The following is a 21,068-nucleotide window of genomic DNA, read 5'->3' on the forward strand; positions in this document are numbered from 1 at the left end:
CTTTGAGCCTCAGCTGGTCGCGAGGTCCACACACTCCCTGGGTCATGCCTGGCCTCGGAACTCTCTCCATCAGAGAAGGTCAAAATTCACGATGTTTTGGTTTTTCCTGTCAGACAAATGGGGAGGACTTCCCTTCCGCAAGCATTCCCAGAGGCCCCGCGACCAAAAAGTCAAGGAGTCAGGCCCTACATTCTCTGCGGTAGAGGGTACCCCCAAAACCTCGCTCCTTTGATGTTCCCCAGTGTCAAGCCGGCGGCTCCACCAGCCTCCTGTAGAGAGGCCTTGACTCCCGCGGGTCACTCGGGGGGGCGACAGGTGCGCAGGTGGAGGCGCCGCGCGGCCGGGGAAGCGATGAGCGGCGCGCACCTGCCGCAGGTGAGGCCCAGCCGTGCGGCAAGGGGAGGAGCCGTCGCCGCAGCACTCAGGTGAGCCGACCCCCGGCTCCCGGGACCTAAGGCGAGGGCAGCCGCGGGCTTCAACGTGGCCGCTGCCAGGCGACCTATGCTGCAGACTGCGGCCCCGGAGGCTCCGAGTCCCGCGCGGCGCGGCAGCCCCAGGAGAACATTCGAGGCAGCAGCGGCGTTGGAGGCCGGGGGTCCGTTCGGTATTTGAATAGCACAAAGGAACCGCCTTGGTCTGATTGGCCAGCCGAGTAGCCCCGGGGCGGGCTGCGCCTGTCACTCAGGAGACTCTCAGAGCTCCTATTGGCTCTTCTCATGTGGGGCGGGGCCGGGGCACCCGGCTAAATAGCTGGGGCCGGGGCCGGCCGAGACTCATTGCTTTGGCGCCGTCTGGGGAGCGCGAGCCCGCGGGTGGCGCGCGGCGCATGGTGGCGGCTCCTTTCGGAGCGCAGCCGAACCTCTGACCCGGACTCCGTTACCCCTGCCCGGCGCGCCCCGGCGGCCGGCTGGAGGCAGAAACAGCAGAAGCGTTAACAGCAGCAGCAGCGGCGGCTGCTCCGCCGCCGTCTCCGCGGGAGCATGGAGTGCGCCCTGGACGCCCAGAGCCTGATCAGCATCTCCCTGCGCAAGATCCACAGCTCCCGAACCCAGCGCGGCGGCATCAAGCTGCACAAGAACCTCCTGGTGTCCTACGTGCTCCGCAACGCGCGCCAGCTCTACCTGAGCGAGCGCTACGCCGAGCTCTACCGGCGCCAGCAGCAGCAGCAACAGCAGCAGCCGCCCCACCACCAGCACCAGCACCTAGCGTACGCGGCGCCGGGCATGCCGGCCAGCGCGGCCGACTTCGGCCCGCTCCAACTTGGCGGCGGCGGGGACGCGGAGGCGCGCGAGCCGGCCGCCCGGCACCAGCTGCACCAGCTCCACCAGCTGCACCTCCAGCAGCAGCTGCACCAGCACCAGCACCCGGCGCCCAGGGGCTGCGCGGCGGCGGCGGCGGCCGGAGCGCCCGCGGGCGGCGCGGGGGCGCTCTCGGAGCTGCCCGGGTGCGCCGCGCTCCAGCCGCCGCACGGCGCGCCCCACCGCGGGCAGCCCTTGGAGCCTCTGCAGCCGGGTCCTGCGCCGCTGCCGCTGCCGCCGCCCGCGCCCGCTGCGCTCTGCCCGCGGGACCCTCGCGCCCCGGCCGCCTGCTCCGCGCCCTCCGCGCCCCCAGGGGCCGCCCCTCCGGCCGCCGCCGCTTCTCCGCCCGCCTCCCCGGCCCCCGCCTCCTCCCCCGGCTTCTACCGGGGCGCATACCCTACCCCCTCGGACTTCGGCTTGCACTGCAGCAGCCAGACCACCGTGCTGGACCTAGACACTCACGTGGTGACCACGGTGGAGAACGGCTACTTGCACCAGGACTGCTGCGCCTCCGCCCACTGCCCCTGCTGTGGCCAGGGCGCTCCGGGACCGGGCCTGGCGTCCGCCGCCGGCTGCAAGCGCAAGTATTACCCTGGCCAGGAGGAGGAGGAAGACGACGAGGAGGACGCGGGCGAGCTGGGGGCCGAGCCCCCCGGGGGCGCCCCGTTCGCCCCCTGCAAGCGCGCCCGCTTCGAGGACTTCTGCCCGGACTCGTCCCCGGACGCGTCCAACATCTCAAACTTGATCTCCATCTTTGGCTCCGGCTTCTCGGGGCTGGTGAGCCGACAGCCGGACTCCTCGGAGCAGCCGCCGCCGCTCAACGGGCAGCTGTGCGCCAAGCAGGCGCTCGCCAGCCTCGGCGCCTGGACTCGAGCCATTGTCGCCTTCTAGGGACCCCCGAGGGCACAGGGACCCGGGGCCCCGCGGGGCTGGGGCCAGACAAAGACTCGGCAAAGGGGCGAGAGGAGGGAACGAGCGGGCGCCGGGCCACTCGGGGCTGAGCTGGGGGCGAGCGGGGGCAGGCGGCTGATGTTTTATAAATTGTAAAATAAAAAAAAAAATCTAAAATCTTGGACTTTATTTTTGCAGAGAGAAAAAGCGCCTATTTAAGTATGCTTTGTGTTTCTCCTACTCCTTTTTTCTTTTTATTGTAGTGATTGCAGTGGTGTTTAGCGAGGAGCCTACCACGTGAGGGAGGGCTGCTGCCCGGAGGAGGTGCCGGGCAGCCGGGGGCGAGGCAGGGCGCCCTGGCCGCCGGGGCGCGCCGGGGGCGCAGCGCAGGAGGGCGCCGGACCTGGGAAGCCGATTCCAATCAGTTGTCAGACCCGGGAAGCCCGACGTTGAACGCTCTCCCGAGTCCCTCTGTGGGGTGAGGAATGGGTCTTGTGAAATTCTGAGCAAAAACAAAGGCAAACTCTATCTCCGAAAGGGACGTTTGGGTCACATTTCCTCTCTGGGGGCGGACTCCAAAGTTCTCAAAATGAGAAGGCAGAAATGAAAACACTTCAACTTTTTTTTTCTTTTCTTCCCGGGGCGGGTGTCTTGAACCCCTCTTCTCCCCGCCCCTCTGGCTCCGTTCTCCTCCCCTCCTCCACCCGTCTCCCGGACTCGGGGGTGGCGCCTGACACCCCGACACTCTCGGACACTGTTTGGGTAAGGGGTGGGGGGCGGACACGGCGGACTACATTTCCCATCATGCCCAGCACTGCGGTCCTCACTAAACAAAAAAGGAAGTCAATTCCTTCACCTGGATCCCCGGCGGCCCCGGGGGAGGGAGGGGCCGGGACCGCCGACTGCGTTGGAGACTTTGCACTAAGTTCCTGGTCAGCTGTGTTTGTGTGTGTGCTTCTAAGTTGCACTGCCTTGGTTCAGCCTTCGGTTGCATTTCATGAAACCAGCATTGTTCGAGCCTGTGAGAACCCCGTCCTGTGTCTTCAGCTCGATAGATTTGTTTAATTTAAAAGCCTTTTGTTGTAAAAAGGTGGGGTTCGTCTGCAGCCCCTCTGGTTCTCTGCCATCAGCACCGTGTGGACTCCAAAACGAGTTGCCAATCCTTCCTTTATCGGCCCTTTTCCCTCGTTACCCTGTATTTTTGTGCATACTGAATTGTATATCACCGGGTAAAACTGTTCAGATTGTTTAAATTTATAATCTTAATAAAAAGTCGATTACAGAAGATGGTGGTGCCTTGTTTTCAGATATCTGGGGGCGTCAGAGAGGATAGAGAGGTGTGGGGAGAGACCCCGCCCACCCCCATGTAAACCCCAGTTCTCTTCGGTCTGGGCGGGCGGGATCTACCCACATCCGCAAGGTCGGCGGTGGGAGAATGGGGGGTGATGGTGGTGGCTGGGGATGAAGCGGGTGCTGCGCGTCTCTCGGCCGCCCCCGCTCCAGGGGGGTCCTGTCCCCCACGGGAACTGGCCGCCCCGGGGTCTCCAGCGGGAAGCGGAGCCAGCCTCCAGCACATTTCCTGCCCAGGCACAGGCGCAGGGCCTGGTCGGCCTCGAGTCTGAGCTCTCTGTGGCCGGGGAAAGCAGCCGGGGGACGCCGGGGGTTTCAGGGCCACCCGCACTCCCTGCCCCGCGCCTCTGCCCCGCACGTCCGCAGGTCTCGGGCTGCAACTTGGGGAAGTTTTTTCCTTTTCTTTTTCCCTTTTTTTTTTTTAAGTTGAGTTTGTTATCACTGCTCGGTGCCACTTGGTGGTGTGCTGGCGGCGTCTCCCTCCCTCCTCGCGCCCCTCCCCTCTCCCTCTCCTTCCCTCCCACCCGCCGCTCTTCCCTCCCCAGTGGATGGAGGGAGGAAGGCTCCCGGCGCGCGCTCCCCTCTGACCACCTACGGAATGACCTCAGAGTGGGAGAATGTGCCAAGGCCCGGGGGAAGCTCGCGTTCTCCCCACTGGAAACAAATCCACATCTGGAGCCGCGGCTTGGGCTCGGGGGCGCGCGGGATAGTTCCAGCTTTGCAAAGAGGGGTTAGGAAAGAAAGAACGAGAAAAAGAAAGCAAAGTGGCAGCCTGCTGGCTGTTTGCTGCCGACTCCCCACAGCTCCTCGCTCTCGCTGGCTCCCTCGCCCCCACACTGCCCTCGCCGGTGCGAGCCTCGCAGCCACCCCGCAGGACGGCTCGCGCCCCCCACCCCAGCCTTCGCGCCTCCCGCGGCGGCAGGAGGGGCTGCCGCCAAGAGGCCCCCAAGCCAGACTCTGAGAGGCGGACGCAAGCCTGTCCCCGGGGACTGCTCCGCTCTGGATCCCGGTGTCGCGCGAGGCGAAGTTCTCGGGGACACTCTCCAGAATGCGGGGGTCCGCGGAGGTCCGCGTTGGGGGTGGGGAAAAAGGAGGCTCTGGGGGCGTGAGTCGCGGGGAGGAAAGGCACCTTCACCCCCAGGGCTGCTTCATCGGCCTCCCACGGGAAGAGTCTGGAGCTGCCGAGGAGGGGGAACAGTGCGTCTCCTCCCTCCCCATTTTCCCCTGCAAGTCCAAGGAAATCGCGGTTGGCTGCACGGTTTTGCTTCAATCCACGAAGCCAGTTGCCAGAGCTCCCCCTAGCGCCGCTTCGGGCGCGCTGCAGTGGCTGGGGCTGAGAGTGGGCGAGGCTCGGCGGAGGCGGCGGGGCTGTCGGGGGCCGCTTCGCGTCCACTCGGGGAGCTGCGTGGAGTCTGCATCTCGCCCTTGCCTGAGCTGGGTCCCGGGGCCGCGTGCGTCCCCACTCCAGGCCCGCGTCGATGAGGGGCACGTGGTCGGCCCCCTTTGTTGGGAGCTGGGCACTGGAAGGGACCGGCCAAAGGGCTTGGGAATTCCCCACCCGCCGCAGGGATCCCTGTGGTAAAGGAGAGTGGATGGTGGGGTGCGAAATAAGATCTCTGAACTCAACAGGACCCCAGACGAGGGCTCCCCTCCCCTCTGCCGGGTGATCTGAGCCTAAGCCGCACACTGGAATCTAGCAATGCCAAGGGATGGGATGGGGCGCTCTGGGAGCACCCTAAAGAGAGGTGCCCTTCCCCCTCCCTTATCTTCTCGGGGCCCAAGGACCTGGGCAGCCCCACAAAGGGTTAGTGCCCTGAGTATAATTCCCCTTGACCCAAAACGCAACCCACTGGCAATCTACCCGTCTCACCAAGACATTCCACACAAAACTGTAACAGGCTGCACAGCCTTGATTCTACACTACACCCCACACTGTCTCCAACACTTGCTCCTAAGCTGCATCTTCACCCCACTCACAACCCCTGGGGCCACTGGCGCAGCAGGAAACATACCAGCCTAGAACATCCAGAGAGACCGATGTTCCCGTGCATAGCACAAGTGAGAGGCTGGGTCCGGGAGGCGGGTGGATGGGGTTGCCTGGCCATGGGGGTCGTCTGAAAGGGGGATGGGGTCAGGCGGGCAGGCAAACCAGGAGTCCATTTCAGCTCCACAGACAAGCCTCTCTCCCTCCAGTAAAAAGACCAGTGGAGCCCCCAGACAGGACTTAGGGGTGCTGCTTAGGGAGGTAGGGGAATTAGAAGAGACTGGGTGCCCGGGGGATGACAAGGGGGAGCTTCCAGAGAGCAGCAGCTCTAGAAGAAAGAGCTCCAGCAAGTCCGTGGTCCTCCTAGGTTAAGCAGCTCCCCCCAACACACTCCCCCAGGCTCCTAGGACACCACGGGTCTGGCTGCCCTTGATACGTGGTGTAGGGCTGAGCCAGGCTCCAAGCTGCGCTCCCAGCAACATGGAGCTGCTGGGATGACAGCCCAGAGCCTCAGAGCTGCAGGCTGCCCTCCAGAGAAGCCAGGGGTGGGGATGCCTCGGGCTCCCAGGAGAGTCACTGCGCAGGGCACTGAGATCTGGGTGCTGGGTGCTCTGTGTGTGTGTGTGTGTGTGTGTGTGTGTGCAGCAAGAAATACAGTGTGTGTGACTGTGTGTCCCTCTGGCACAGGGGATGCACACCAGGAGCTCTCCCTCCAATCAGTGGACAGTATTTATGAAGCTCCCATTTGGTGCTTGGCCTGTGTGAGGCACTAATCTGACCACAGTGAACAATAGCAGCAAATGACGAGGACAGCAAGCCCCTCTCTCTGGATTAGCTCGTTTAATTTTTCCAGCTACCCTCTGAGGTAGAGACTGTAAGCATCCTCATTTCAGAAATGAGAAACCTCGCCCAAGGTCACACAACTGAGAGGTGGCCAGTTTCTACTGTTGGAGCTCACAGTTGAGTGGGTAAGAATTTGTAACATTACATTGCGAGCTGGCAAATGATTCCGAGGTTGTTTAAATAGTCACATTGATAAGTCCCAGCTGAACCGAAACTGGGTTCTGGGATCTCTTCATCCCTGAACTAGCTGGTTGGGAACACACACCTCACCCCCAATACTTCATGCTGCAGTTTCCAGGGACAGGGATGAAGAGACACACAGCACAGTGGTGTCTGTACCCACCTCATCCAAGGCAGAGCCCTGTTTCCTGAAGACTCACTTGTGGTAGGGGACAGCAGCACCACTGGCATCAGCCTGGGCAAAAGGTGGGATTTCTTGGCTCAAGGCAAGAACTGTGCAGTGGGCAGGGGCACAGCTGGCTTCAGGCACAGCAGGATCCAGGCACAGATCTTTTCCAGGATGCTATCTCTCCATCTCCTGTAACTTTATTCTTTGAACTCAAGCTTCCCACTGTAGCCACAGGTGGCAGCTCCTGGCCTCCAATTCTCAAAGCTTTGCCACCCAAGAGGAACTGCCTTCTTCTCTTATTTTCGACTCAGAAAATCCCAGGGAAAACAAAAGCATTGGCCAGGGCGTGGTGGCTCACGCCTGTAATCCCGGCACTTTGGGAGACGGAGGCAGTGGATCACCTGAGGTCAGGAGTTTGAGACCAGCCTGGCCAACACGGTGAAACCTCTTCTCTACTAAAATTACAAAAATTAGCCGGGTGTGATGGCGTGCACCTGTAATCCCAGCTACTCGGGAGGCTGAGGCTGGAGAATCACTTGACCCCAGGAGACGGAGGTTGCAGTGAGCCAAGATTGTGCCGCTGCACTCTAGCCTGGGCCACAGAGCAACACTCCATTTCAAAAAAAAAAAAAAGAAAGAAAAGAAAATCCCAGGGAAAGGCTGTAATGTCCTAAGTGTACAGCCAGGACATGAGGGGTGGTTAGTAGCTAGCGCCCACTGGAAGCTCACAGAAGCTTCTCAGAAAAGGAGGGTGGTCGGTACCGGCTGGCAGACCCAAGATGTCCTTCAGAGAGAGGGGCTGCAAGCCGAGCTAAGGGAGGTGTCTCCCAGTGGAACTCGGAGCACAGGCATGGCTGCTTCAGAACCTGGGCGACAATGCGGTCAACGCAGCGCTGGAAGGGGAACACCCTCCCTGCTCCTGGCCAGGATAAAGAGGCTCCAGGGCCATCGGGTGCCTCCCAGTTTTGTCACTCAGGAATCATCAGGGGAGGGGAGGCCGAACAAGGGGGCTGGATTTTTCCAGCAGGCTCCATGGCCAGGGCAGCAACAGGGACCACCCTCAGGGGACTTAGGGCAGGGATAGCTGCAGGGAGACAGAAGCAGAACCTGGCTGGGATCTCACATGTGGCTCCTCAAGGGACTCCCAGATACAACTGCAAAGGCTTCAGGGCAGGCCAAGATGCTAGCCAGCAGGATAGGGCTGGAGTGGCCGCAGGAAACATTAACATGGCCACCGGGATGTCCCCCGCTGGTAGGGCCTAGGGACATCTTGGGTACAGGTGGCCTTAGCTATTCATATGTTTAGAGGAAAAAAGACTGAATACAAGTTCAAAAATGCTGAAATGGTTATTACTAGGTGGGCAATTACAGGAGACCTTTATTTTATCATTCATACATGTCTATATTTTCCAAATTTTCTACAATAAGCATGTATCACCTTTGTATTTACAAGAAAAACGAACAGTACGCCAGAGAAAAATGTGACATGACAGGTGCTACAATCGATGTCCAGTGTTCTATGGAGCACAGAGGAGGGAGCAGCTAGGTCCAGTCTGGCTGGGGGAAGGCTCAACCCCTGAGAAACAGTCCTCTACCTGACAGCCTTGGTCAACGGGAATCCACACTCCTGTCCTCTGGTTTTTTTTTTAAGAGGTGTGAGACAAAACAACAAGCTCAGCTCCAGGACATGGTTGAGAAGCACTGCGGAGGGAGTCTCGTTCCTTCTCCTCTCTCATCTCTGACCGCTGTCTCAGCCCCACCCAGTCCCAGCCATCAATCGCCACTGACTTGCTCAGAGTCACAGGATTACGTGGCAAGGTGGGCAGGAAAAGGCAAACGTACTCAGGAAATATTTTCAGAACTTGGGCTGAAACTAAAGAGGAAGAGGCAAAGCTCAGTGGACAGAGCACTGGACCAGGAGTCCAGAGACCCAGACACAGGTTCTAGCTCAGCCACAGACTTAAATTGGGCCCTGGGATGAGTCACTTCCCTAAGGGGCCCATATTCCCTCATCTGTAAAGACAGAGTGAGAAGAGAGAAGGTTCTAAGCCAGCTCTGATATTCCAAGAGTCAGAAAAGAAACCATTGCTTCCAGCTTTCTGATGATCTGAGGCTTTGTGTCCCATCCGAGTAAGAAAAACACAGGTAGAGGCTGGGCGCGGTGGCTCACACCTGTAATCCCAGCACTTTGGGAGGCTGAGGCAGGTGAATCATATAAGGTCAGGGGTTTGAGACCAGCCTGGTCAACATGGTGAAACCCCGTCTCTACTAAAAATACAAAAAATTAGCTGAACCTAGTGGCAGGCGCCTGTAATCCCAGCCACTTGGGAGGCTGAGGCAGGATAATCGCTTGAACCCGGGAGATGGAGGTTGCAGTGAGCCAAGATCTTGCCACTGCATTCCAGCCTGGGTGACAGAGTGAGACTCCGTCTCAGAAAAAAAAAAAGAAAAGAAAAACACAGGTAGAAGGACCATGGTGATATCCAAAAGAAAAAATGCACATATATATATATATATATATATATATATATTTTTTTTTTTTTTTTTTTTTTGAGACAGAGTTTAGCTCTTGTCACCCAGGCTGGAGTGCAGTGGTGCAATCTCGGCTCACTGCAACCTCCACCTCCCAGGTTTAAGCAATTCTCCTGCCTCAGCCTCCCGAGTAGCTGCGATTACAGGCGTTTGCCACCACGCCTTGTTAATTTTTTTATATTAGTAGAGACGGGGTTTTCACCATGTTGGCTAGGCTGGTCTCAAACTCCTGACCTCACTAGCCTCGGCCTCCCAAAGTGCTGGGATTACAGGCGTGAGCCACTGTCCCACCTATATTTACAGATTGTGTAACTGAACTAGATATAAAGTGGATATCAGTAAATATATTTACTCCAATAAAAAAGAAAAACACAGGTACCAATATCAAATTCCATGTCTACCTGTGAGTGTGGTTATCTGCCTGTTTCATTCATTCAGTAAATGCATTCAGGCAAGGCCCGGTGGCTTACACCTGTAATCCCAGCACTTTGGGAAGCCGAGGCAGGAGGCTAGCTTGAGCCCAGGAGTTCGAGACCAGTCTGGGCAACATGGTGAGACCCTGCATCTACAAAAAATAAATTAGCCAGGCATGGTGGTGCCCGCCTGTAGTCCCAGCTACTTGGGAGGCTGAGGCAAAAGGATGGCTTGAGCCCAGGAGGTCGAGGCTGCAGTGAGCCATGATTGCACCACTGCACTCCAGCCTCAGTGACAGTGAGACCTTGTCTCAAAAAATAAATATACACACATTCACCCATTCAAATATTTATTGAGTACCTATATATGCCAGGCACTGTGCTAGGCACCAAGGATGCAGCCATGAACAAGACAAACGAAGGGCCCTCCCCTCATAGAGCTTACATTCTAGTGGTGGGAGGAGGTGTGCAGACAATACACAAGGCAACAAACAAGTAGATAAGTGTTTCAGGAAAATAAACACAGTGCTAGAAAAATTGGTAAGGGCCTGTGGCTCATGCCTGTAATCCCAGCACTTTGGGAGGCCGAGGTGAGCTGATCAGTTGAGGCCAGGAGTTTAAGACCGGCCTGGCCAACATGGTGAAACCCCGTCTCTACCAAACATACAAAAATTAGCCTAGTGTGGAGGCGCGTGCCTGTAATCCCAGCTACTCGGAAAGTGAGACAGGAGAATCACTTGCACCTAGGAAGCAGCTGCTGGAGTGAGCCAAGATCACAGCACCATTGCACCCCAGCCTGGATGACAGAACAAGACTCAAAAAAAAAAAGTCTCAAAAAAAAAGAAAGGACTGATTGGAGGGGGAGGGGGTGGGGGTGGCACCAGTTTAGATGTTTTGATCAGAGAAGGTGATATTTCAACTGACACCTGAACAGATCAGCTCTATTAGTATACGACAGGCTATGCTGCAGTAACAAATTAATCCCTGCATCTCAAAGATTTAACACAAGGATTTCTTTCTCTTTTAAGATCTCCAGCAGGTAGAAAGGATTTGTTTCTTGACCATGCAAAGTCTGAGTCAGACTGCCAGGTCTCCTAGGCTGCTGCCCTCCATACGGTGACTCAGCAATTCAGCCTGCGTTTATCTCAACACAAGGCTTCCAGAATCTCCACCGTGGCACAGAATGAGAGCTGGGGAGTCCTGCAAGGGCTCTTGATGGCCTCAGCCTGGAAGTGATTCTCCTCACTCACACTCAGAGCACATTGGCCAGAATGAGTCCCAGGCCCTCATCTAACTGCAAGGGGGCTGGGAAAAGCAGTTTTCTTGGGTAACTGGGAAGGAAAGGCAAGTACACATGGATGAGCGCTAGAAGTCTCTACCATAGCAGCTGGACAAGCAACGGTGGAGGAGCATTCCAGGCAGAAGGAACGGAAAAGGTGAAGACTAAACACATGAGGCCAGGCGCGGTGGCCCATGCCTTAATCCCAGCACTTTGGGAGGCCAAGGCGAGCAGATCACCTGAAGTCAGGGTGAGACCAGCCTGGCCAGCATGGCGAAACCCTGTCTCTACTAAAAATACAAAAATTGGCTGGGCATGCTGGTGTGTGCACCTGTAATCCCAGCCACTTGGGGGACTGACAGAGGAGAATCGCTTGAACCCAGGAGGCGGAGGTTGCAGTGAGCCAAGATCACACCATTGCACTCTAGCCAGGGCAAGAAGAACAAAACTCCGGCAAAAAAAAAAAAAAAAAAAAAAAAAAAAGAAAGAAAAGAAAGGAGAGAGAGAGAGAGAAAGAAAAAAGAAAATGAATAAATTTAGCATGTTTATAGAACTGGCTGAGAGAGAGGGCAAGTGGGAGAGGCAGGAGATGGGGCCAGAAAGAAAAGCAGGAGGTGCTCAGATTGTATTCTAATCACAGTGGATGAGAGTTCCATCCGGGGCATCAGTCAGAGCTGGATTCCAATCCCAGCTTTGCCCCTGTAGGATCGAGGGAGCAGCCTGACTTTTCTGAGACTCAGTCTCCTCAAAGGAAGCTGGGACCAGTTACAACCTGTGAAGGTCTTCCTGCTCCGTGCCCAATGCACAACACGCAGAACTAGTGGCAACTATGAACGTTATAGGAACTTCCTTCCTCTCCCGGGTCAGGGACGGGAGGGGAGGGCGCCTGAGGGAGGGAGGGGGTGGGGAGTACGCCAGTATAAACACACCCTGAGTCAGCCGCCCCAACCAGTTTTCCTAGTTGTGCGGGGCCAGCTGGGGTTCCAGACCAATCCAGGGTTTGCCCCTCTTCCCCCAGAGACTATGCCCCACAAACACACCCATCCAAGGGACCCTCAGCAAAGACGGAACATGGGAGAGCATCCCAAGCTATGTGAGGGTTCCTTGTGGAGCACTCCTCATTGTAAGTTGTTAAATATCAGATGAGTGACTGTGAGACTGTGGACCACCAGGCACAAGGCCAAGCACCGGAGGGATTCCCAGGGCCATCTCTACCCAGGACCACCCCTACCCAGGGTGCCAGTCCAAAGCCCAGGCTGGCAGTTCCAAGCTCAGCCTCCAAAGCCACATAGAGCTCAAGACAAACCAGGCTCTGCTGCTTTTTTTTTTCTTTTTTTCTTTTTTTTTTTTGAGACACAGTTTCGCTCTTGTCGCCCAGGATCTCAGCTCACCGAAACCTCCGCCTCCCAGGTTCAAGCAATTCTACTGCCTGAGCCTCCTGAGTCCCGAGTAGCTGGGATTACAGGCATGCGCCACCACACCCGGCTAATTTTGTATTTTTAGTAGAGACGGGGTTTCTGCGTGTTGGTCAGGCTGGTCTCAAACTCCCGACCTCAGGTGATCCACCCGCCTCGGCCTCCCAAACTGCTGGGATTACAGGGGTAAGCCACCATGCCTGGCCAGCTCTGCTGCTTTCTAGGTGACAATAAGCTCTTTCCTTCACCTCCCTGAGCCTCCAGTCCCTTGTCTGCAAAATGAAGACACGCATGGGGGCACCTGTCTGTGCGGTAAGGCTGCTACAGCTCAGAGTCTGACATACAGTGAGTGCCCAGTAAATGAGAGCTGCAATATTGGCACTGGTCAGCTCTGCCCAGATAACTTTTCATTGCAAAATGCATGACAGTTTTCCTACTGACTCTCCTGTTGAACAAAATTATGACTTAACAGGCCAGGCGCAGTGGCTCACACCTGTAATCCCAGCACTTTGGGAGGCCGAGGCTGGAGGATCCCTTGAGTCCAGAAGTCTAAGACCAGCTTGCGCAACATAGTGAAACTCCATCTCAACAAAAAATACAAAAATTACACTTTGGGAGGCCGAGGCGGGCGGATCACAAGGTCAGGGGTTTGAGACCAGACTGGCCAATATAGCGAAACCCCGTGTCTACTAAAAATACAAAAAATGAGATGGGCATGGTGGCGGGCACCCGTAATCCCAGCTACTTGGGAGGCTGATGCAGGAGAATCGCTTGAACATGGGAGGCAGAGGTTGCAGTGAGCTGAGATCATGCCACTGCACTCCAACCCAGGCGACAGTGCAAGACTCCATCTCAAAAAAAAAAAAATTAGCCAGGCATGTTGGTGCACACCTATAGTCCCAGCTACTAGGGAGGTTGAGGTTGGAGGATCACTTGAGCCTGGTAGATCTAGGCTACAGTGAGCTGTGATTGTGCCTCTGCACTCCAGCCTGGGAGACAGAGCAAAACCCTGTCTCAAAAGAAAAAAAAGTAACATGCATCTTTTCCAGCGGGACCCAATCAAGATCTTTTTACTCTGGAGTTGGGGGAAGAGACAGGAGGAAGTGCCTTAGAAACTTTGTTGGATTTTTTTGTCTTTCCATAGATTGGGACTCATATTTTTTAAAAGATTAGTCCCCAGGAAGGTGTCTGATTATCTTCAGGACCTGGCTGTGCCTGACAGTCAACATTCACTCAGGATAGATGCTTGATGATTGAATGAATGAATGAAGTGATGGATGAATGAATGAATGAATGGACTCCATTCTAGGGAGTGGCTTAAAGAGGAAACAGTAAGATATTGCTCTGCCTATCCTCCTCCAATCAGACCCTTCCCCACTACCTCTGGGCCTCTGACTCCTCCCCCTTCTGCCCCCCAAATCCAGTTATTTCCTGATGTTTCTTTTTCTTTTTTTGGAGACAGAGTCTCACTCTATTGCCCAGGCTGGAGTGCAATGGCACAATCTTGGCTCACCACAACATCCGCCTCCCAGATTCAAGTGATTCTCCTGCCTCAGCCTCCCAAGTAGCTGGGATTACAGGCTTGCGCCACCACACCCGGCTCATTTTTGTATTTTTAGTAGAGACAGGGTTTCGCCATGTTGGCCAGACTGGTCTTGAACTCCTGACCTCAGGCAATCCGCCCATCTTGGCCTCCCAAAGTGCTGGGATTACAGGTGTGAGCCACCATGCCAGGCATTCCTGATGTTTCTTAAACATTCCATGCATCCTTCCTGCTGTCCTCCCCAGCTCCCTGGCACCCTCCAGGCCACTACACACACACACACACACACACACACACACACACACACACCCCACAGAGTGGAAGTCCAGTACACACACACACACACACACACCCAGTGTGGAAGTCCAGTGTCTCCTTTAACACCCACATCAAACAGCCTGGGGAGAACTGGGAAGACTGGGGAATAAAGCTTCCCTTTGTTCATAAAAAGAAATCCAGGCCTAAGACAGATAAAGGACGTGGCCCCAGAACAGGACAGATCCATGTGGGGAGGGGCAGTGAGACCTCTAGGCAACCTGCAGACATTCCAAGTTGATGGACAGCTCCAAGATTCTTTAAGCCAAGAAAGGGATTCGGGTGTCGAGATTCCTGGGCCTTGGATCCTCTCCTCTCGGGGTCCCATATTGTTCAGGCCTCAGAAACTCAGCTAAAGCTGGCTGAAGCAAAGAGCGGATTTATTTCCTGGCACAGAAACAGGGAAGTCCATGGGTGTTTCGGCTCAGGCGTAGCTGGATCCAGAGGCTCACATGATGTCATCAGGGCTTATTCGTTACCTCTCCTTGGCCTCTTCTTAGGTTTTCTCTGCGGCCAGAACAAGAAGGCCACTGGCCAGGGATCGTGCAGTCACACAGGGCCCCATGTTCAAATGAGCCCATGCTTGGAGTCTAATGCTCTGCTGTCTTGAAATTCAACATCATTTTATCGTTGAGTTTGTGTTGAGTGAAGTCTGAGACAGTGGAGCATGTTTGAAGCTTTGACTCAGGTGCAGTCCTGTCTCCTGCCACCTCCCTGAGACAGGTTCTTGGTCCCCCCGCTACCCTGCCCCCGGCACTCTGGTGCCCTGGCTCTGCCTGGCCTCTCCCTCCTATCCTCGGCAGGGACCTGGGCACAGGCGTAGAGAGGGTTGAGTTCAGGCATCCGTGAGCAGCACCTTGCAGGGCACGGTGACAGCCGCCACTGCTGTGCATTAGCAGCACCACAGCCTGACTGGCAGCCAACCAGAGACCATGTCTAGACGTGGGGTGAACCTTTCACCTACCCCGATCTGGGTACTGAGGTCCTTAGAGACCACTCCTCTGCTGTAGGTTGAGGTGGGGGCCTGTGGGAAGGGGAGGTACCAGGACTCAGGACATCAGCCCAGTGGTTGGTTGGAAGGTTAATCCAGCAGCTGCCAGGCCCCATCTAGAGAGAGCACGCAGGGAGGCATAGCAGGGGTGGAGGGGGCTGGGAGGGTGTGCACCCTTGTGGCAGTCTCCCATACGGAGCAGCACTATCTTAACCACCTTAACCAGGGGGTCCTCTCCTCCCCCTATAACCTTCCTGAGCCTGGCTTGTGTTTGTCTTTTCTGGCCAGTTCAAGGCACACTCAGGGACAAGCCACAGAATATGAATTGTGCAATTTCAGCGATTCTGCACATGAATTAAATGCTCTGGTATTTATATTTATAACTGGTATTACACAGCCAGGCAGAGTGGCTCATGCCTGTAATCCCAGCACTTTGGGAGGTGGGCAGATCACTTGAGGTCAGAAGTTCAATACCAGCCTGGCCAACGTGGTGAAACCCTGTCTCTACTCAAAATACAAAAATTAGCCAGGTGTGGTGGCACACACTTGTAATCCCAGCTACTCAGGAGGCTGAGGCACGAGAATTGCTTGAACTTGGGAGGCAGAGGTTGCAGCGAGCCGAGATTGGCCACTGCACCCCAGCCTGAGTGACAGGGAGAGAGGCTCCATCTTAAAATAAATAAACAAATAAATAAATATAAATAAAACTGGTATTATGCAATATAAAGATGAATGGTAAAATTCATGCTAATTATTTACAATAATTACACCTTTCTAAGTACACCTTTCTGTACTTAGAATGACATTGAATAGAAAATTTAAAATGCCATGACAAGTTGAGAGATGGTGGAAGGAAGCGTTCTATGGATACTTCGTGGCACTTTTTCCTGCTTTTTGAACAAGGGGCCCTGCATTTTCATGTTGTATCGCACCCCACAGATCCTGTACCTGGCCTTGCCACTGGCATCCCCAGGATGGCATCTTCCCAGCTTAGCAGCCCTGGCACAGGGCATCTTCCCACCTGATCTAACAGAGGGCATTGGGGATGATCCTCATTGGCACAGCCAGGTCACAAGCTCATCCCAGAACCAATCACAGTGCACAGGAAGGCAGGGCCCCTGTGATTGGCCAGGTCTGAGCATGTGTCCACCCCTGAGTAGGGGGCTGACCGGCCCCACCTCAACCCTTTCTCGTGGCTTCTCCATTGGGAAGAAGGTTCTGTTGCCAGAGGAGAGGGCGCTGCACAGCCACAGGCCGCCACTGTGCGTCTTGTACACACACCTCTCGTGCTTGGTGTGAAAAAATAAAAAATGCAGATACCAGCTGGAGGAGAGACAGCAATGTAGTTCCTCTCTTCCGGCTCATAGTTCCCAGTCTCCCTTCCTCTAAATGCGGGCGAGTCCCAGGGCTCAGGCCTTGGCCCCTTCTCCCTTCCTGCCACCTTCTCCTGGTCCCTTCAACCCACTGACAACTCTCTCCAGCCAGGACCTCCATGCTGAATGCAAGTCAAGGGTCCCACCATGTTTGGCCTCTACTCTTGGGATACTGACATCTAAGAACTCGTCTGTCTGGGCCTTTCAAACCCCGGAGAGACACCTACAACCCCTGCCTCTCCCCGCCATTGCCCCGTCCCACCATCCAGCAAGTTGTTCAGGCCAAAAACCAGGGCATCGTGACTCCTTTTTTGTTCACAAAGCCAAATCCAATCCATCAGCAAATCCTCCTTCAGGAGAGATTCACAATCAGGCCAGACACGGCGGCTCATGCCTGTAATTCCAGCACTTCGGGAGGCCAAGACAGGAGGATCACCTGAGGTCAGGAGTTCATGACCAGCCTGGCCAACATGGTGAAACCCCCATCGCTACTAATAAATAGAAAAATTAGCCAGGCGTGGTGGCGCATGTCTGTAATCTCAGCTCCTCGGGAGGCTGAGGCAGGAGAATCACTTGAATCCAGGAGGCAGAGGCTGCAGTGAGCCGAGATCGCGCCATTGCACTCCAGCCTGGTGACAGACACTCCGTCTCAAAAAAAAAAAAAAAAAGAAGAGCTTCACAATCTACCTTAGTAGCATTGCTGTTGCTCTCCCAGCCCAGCCACACCACCTCCCTCCTGGACTAGTGCACTAGCCTCCCTGCAGCTCTCCCTGGTCTTCCTGTATTCGCACTTGCCCTCCTACTGGCCGTTCTCCTCCTCTCCACTCCCGTACATGCGAACATGTTGAAGTCGAATCATAGCTCTCCCCATCTCAAACCTTCCCAGTAGTGTAAATGCTTAAAACCAGCTGGTGGGTGGAGCTCACTTGAAGAATTTGCCAATTCCTGTGGTGTAAACACTCCCATTTTGGCCAACTCCTAGCTACCAATGTGACATCGCTGAACATGGAGAGGGAGAGGAATGTGCACAGTCAGCTCTCGCAAGCCAGTGTGAGCACACCACTGCCCCCACTCCACTCAGAACAAAACACAGGCCGGGTGCAGCGGCTCATGCCTGTCATCCCAGCACTTTGGGAGGCAAAGGCGGGAGGATCACTTGATCCCAGGAGTTTGAGACCAGCCTGGGCAACATAGGGAGACCCTGTCTCTACCAAAAATAAAAGCCTAGCTGGGTGTGGTGGCGCATGCCTGTAGTCCCAGCTGCTCAGGAGGCTGAAGTGGGAGGATCACTTGGACCTGGGAGGTCAAGGTTGCAGTAAGCCATGATTGCACCACTGCACTCCAGCCTGGGCGACAGAGTGAGACCCTGTCTCAAAAAAAAAAAAAAAAAAAAGAGAGAGAGAGAGAGAAGGAGGGAGGACAAGTGGGAAGGTAGAAAGGGAAGGAAGGAAAGGAAAGAAGAGAAGGGGAGGGAAGAGGAGGGGAGAGGGAGGGGGAAGAAAGGAAGGAAGCGAGGGAGGGAGAAAAGGAGGGAGAAAGGGAGAGAAAACAGGAAGGGCAAGCAAGGCAAACAGAGTCCTTACTATGGCCTCTGCAAGGCCCTGCTGAGCCAGCCCGCTGCCTCTCCACTCATCCCCACCCCTCCCCATCACTCAATGCCCTGTAGCCTCCTCCTTGCTGTTCCCCAAGTGTCAAAGCTGTTCCCACCTCAGGGCCTTGGTACTTGCTGTTCCCTCTGCCGGGAATGCTCTCTCAGCTCCTTTCAGGGTAATCTCTGTCACGAACTGAGGTCTCTGTTCAAGTGCCACCCTCACTACCCCCTTCAAAATAATATTTCTCTATCACAATTACCCTTGTTTCATAGACTTTATCGCTGCCCAGTATTTTGCTGTATATTTATTTGTCTATCGTCCTCACTAGACGCAAATTTTACAAGGGCAGGAAATTCACCAGTTCACCCCTCTGTCCCCAGCACCTGGAGGGAATGGCGCATGGAAGGAACCCACTTCTGGTTGGGCACAGTGGCTCACTGTGCTTGTAATCCCAGCACTTTGAGAGGCCAAGGCGGGCAGATCATCTGAGGTCAGGAGTTCGAGACCAGCCTGGCCAACATGGTGAAACCTTGTCTCTACTAAAAATATAAAAATTAACTGGGCATGGTGGTGCGTGCCTGTAATCCCAGCTACTTGGGAGGCTAGGGTGGGAGGATCGCTTGAACCCAGAAGGTGGAGGCTTCAGTGAGCCAAGACTGCACCACTGCACTCCAGCCTGGGTGACAGAGCCAGACTCCGTCTCAAAAAAAAAAAAAAAAAAAAAAAAAAAAAAAAAAAAACACACTTCTGTGGGTCAGGCAGGCACTGAGAACATAGCTGTGAATGAGCCCTGGCTCTGTCACTGAAGCACAGGTTCCAGAGGAAGGCAAGGAGGCCAGCAAAGGGGGCTCGACTGCTCCTTGGGTGCCAAGACAAGCACTGGGACCTTTATCCTGCCAAGTCAGGTGGTATCACTAGTTTTTTTTGTTGTTGTTCTTGTTGTTTTGTTTGTTTGAGACAGAGTCTCCCTCTGTTGCCCAGGCTGGAGTGCAGTGGCATGATCTCGGCTCACTGCAACCTCCGCCTCCTGGGTTCAAGTGATTCTCCCACCTCAGCCTCCCAAGTAGCTGGAATTACACGTGCCCACTAACACACCCAGCTAATTTTTTGTATTTTTAGTAGAGACAAGGTTTCACCATGTTGGCCAGGCTGGTCTCGAACTATTGGCCTCAGGTGATCGGACCCCCTTGTCCTTCCAAAGTGCTGGCATTACAGGTGTAAGCCACCACACCCGGCTGGCATCACTAGTTTATCAAAAGCAGCGTGACTCCCACTTAGCCTCTCCCTTGCTGTTCTGCCTCTCCAACCTTGGGAATGTCCCACGGACTTCACCTGCCTGAAGCCAAGTCCATGCAGTCTGCCCGTTTCCATCAAGGGTGCTGCCCAAACTTGGGAGTGAGCTGCAGAAGCACAAACCCTCAGAGTTTGGGACACTGGGAAGCTGTCCTGCCCGCAGGGCCCTCCACGGGACCCCCAGAGCTCCTGCATTGGAGTAAGGGGAGAGCAACTTTGCAGCCAAGGCCCTGGTCAGCACCTGTTGTTCAGCTTCTTCTAGGATAACACCAGGGACAGAGGACTTACTTTTTTATTCATTCATTCATTCATTCATTCATTCATGGTTCAGCAGGTAGTAACTGGGCATCCACCTAGTCTGGGCCAGCCCCTGCTCCTGGTGCTGGGGGCCCAGTGTTGGCCACAGTAAGCCTGTGCCCTCCCTCACTGGGCTTACCATCCACTGAGAGGGAGATGATCACCAAGTGAACAAGTTCATAGATAATAAAACTTGAGATGAAAATGGGCTCATGAAGGCAACTGGAACAGAGGGCGGATGGAGGCTCAAGTCAGGAGCAACTCAGAGAAAGCTGGAGTGTGGCCGGGCACGATGGCTCATGCCTGTAATCCCAGCACTTTGGGAGGCCGAGGCAGGTGGATCACGAGGTCAGGAGATCAAGACCATCCTGGCTAACACAGTGAAACCTCGTTTCTACTAAAAATACAAAAAATTAACCGGGCGTGGTGGTGGGTGCCTGTAGTCCCTGCTACTCGGGAGGCTGAGGCAGGAGAATGGTGTGAACCTGGAAGGCAGAGCTTGCAGTGAGCCGAGATCGCGCCACTGCACTCCAGCCTGGGGGACAGAGCGAGACTCCATCTCAAAAAAAAAAAAGAAAAAAAAAGAAAGCTGGGACGCCTCTCTCGGGAGGTGGCATCTGAACTGGGCCCTGAACAACCAGAGGGTGCCTCTGCTCAGCCTGGGCTCAAGCAGTGCAAGCCAAGGAAACAGCAAGTGCCAAGGCCCTGGGGCAGCAACAAGTTTGACATTTTGGAGGACCAGGCAGGGCATGGTGGCTCACACCTGTAATCCCAGCACTTTGAGAGGCCAAGGCGGGCAGATCACAAGGTCAGGAGATCGAGACCATCCTGGCTAACACGGTGAAACCCCGTCTCTACTAAAAATACAAAAAAATTAGCCGGGTGTGGTGGCGGACGCCTGTAGTCCCAGCTACTCGGGAGGCTGAGGCAGGAGAATGGTGTGAACCCGGGAGGCGGAGCTTGCAGTGAGCCGAGATCGTGCCACTGCACTCCAGCCTGGGTGACAGAGCGAGACTCTGTCTCAAAAACAAAAAAAAAAAGACATTCTGGAGGACCAGAGAGAGGGCAACATGACTGAAGTACGGGAGTGGGCGAGTGGGGCGGGGGCACAGTGGCTCATCACCTCGTGGGGTCTTCTGTGCACAGTCAGGAGCCACCCTTCAAGTAGGGATCTGATGGGAGTGACCTTCAAGCACCTCAGGGTGGAATCACCTTTAAGCACCTCAGGGTAGAGCCCAGGGACAGTGGCAGAGTGGAGTCAGGAGAGCAGAGAGGAGATGCTGCTGGCCAGCGCTCCTGGGAGAGCTGAC

General features: G+C 55.3%; 1 protein-coding gene across 1 annotated transcript; it reads left to right on the forward strand.

Moving 5' to 3' along the window:
• The first annotated feature begins 771 nt into the window (after positions 1-771).
• IER5L (immediate early response 5 like) lies at positions 772-3,474 on the forward strand. The gene has a single exon (XM_016946388.3). The coding sequence runs from the start codon at positions 981-983 to the stop codon at positions 2,187-2,189; it is 1,209 nt and encodes a 402-aa protein (XP_016801877.2). The 5' UTR covers positions 772-980; the 3' UTR covers positions 2,190-3,474.
• Positions 3,475-21,068: the final 17,594 nt, after the last annotated feature.

Source organism: Pan troglodytes, chromosome 11 (assembly GCF_028858775.2).
Source record: "Pan troglodytes isolate AG18354 chromosome 11, NHGRI_mPanTro3-v2.0_pri, whole genome shotgun sequence".
Taxonomy (NCBI): domain Eukaryota; kingdom Metazoa; phylum Chordata; class Mammalia; order Primates; family Hominidae; genus Pan; species Pan troglodytes.

What these genes read in the sequence shown, in the direction of transcription:
- IER5L (XM_016946388.3), top strand. Translation starts at nt 981, where the DNA reads ATGGAGTGCGCCCTGGACGCCCAGAGCCTGATCAGCATCTCCCTGCGC.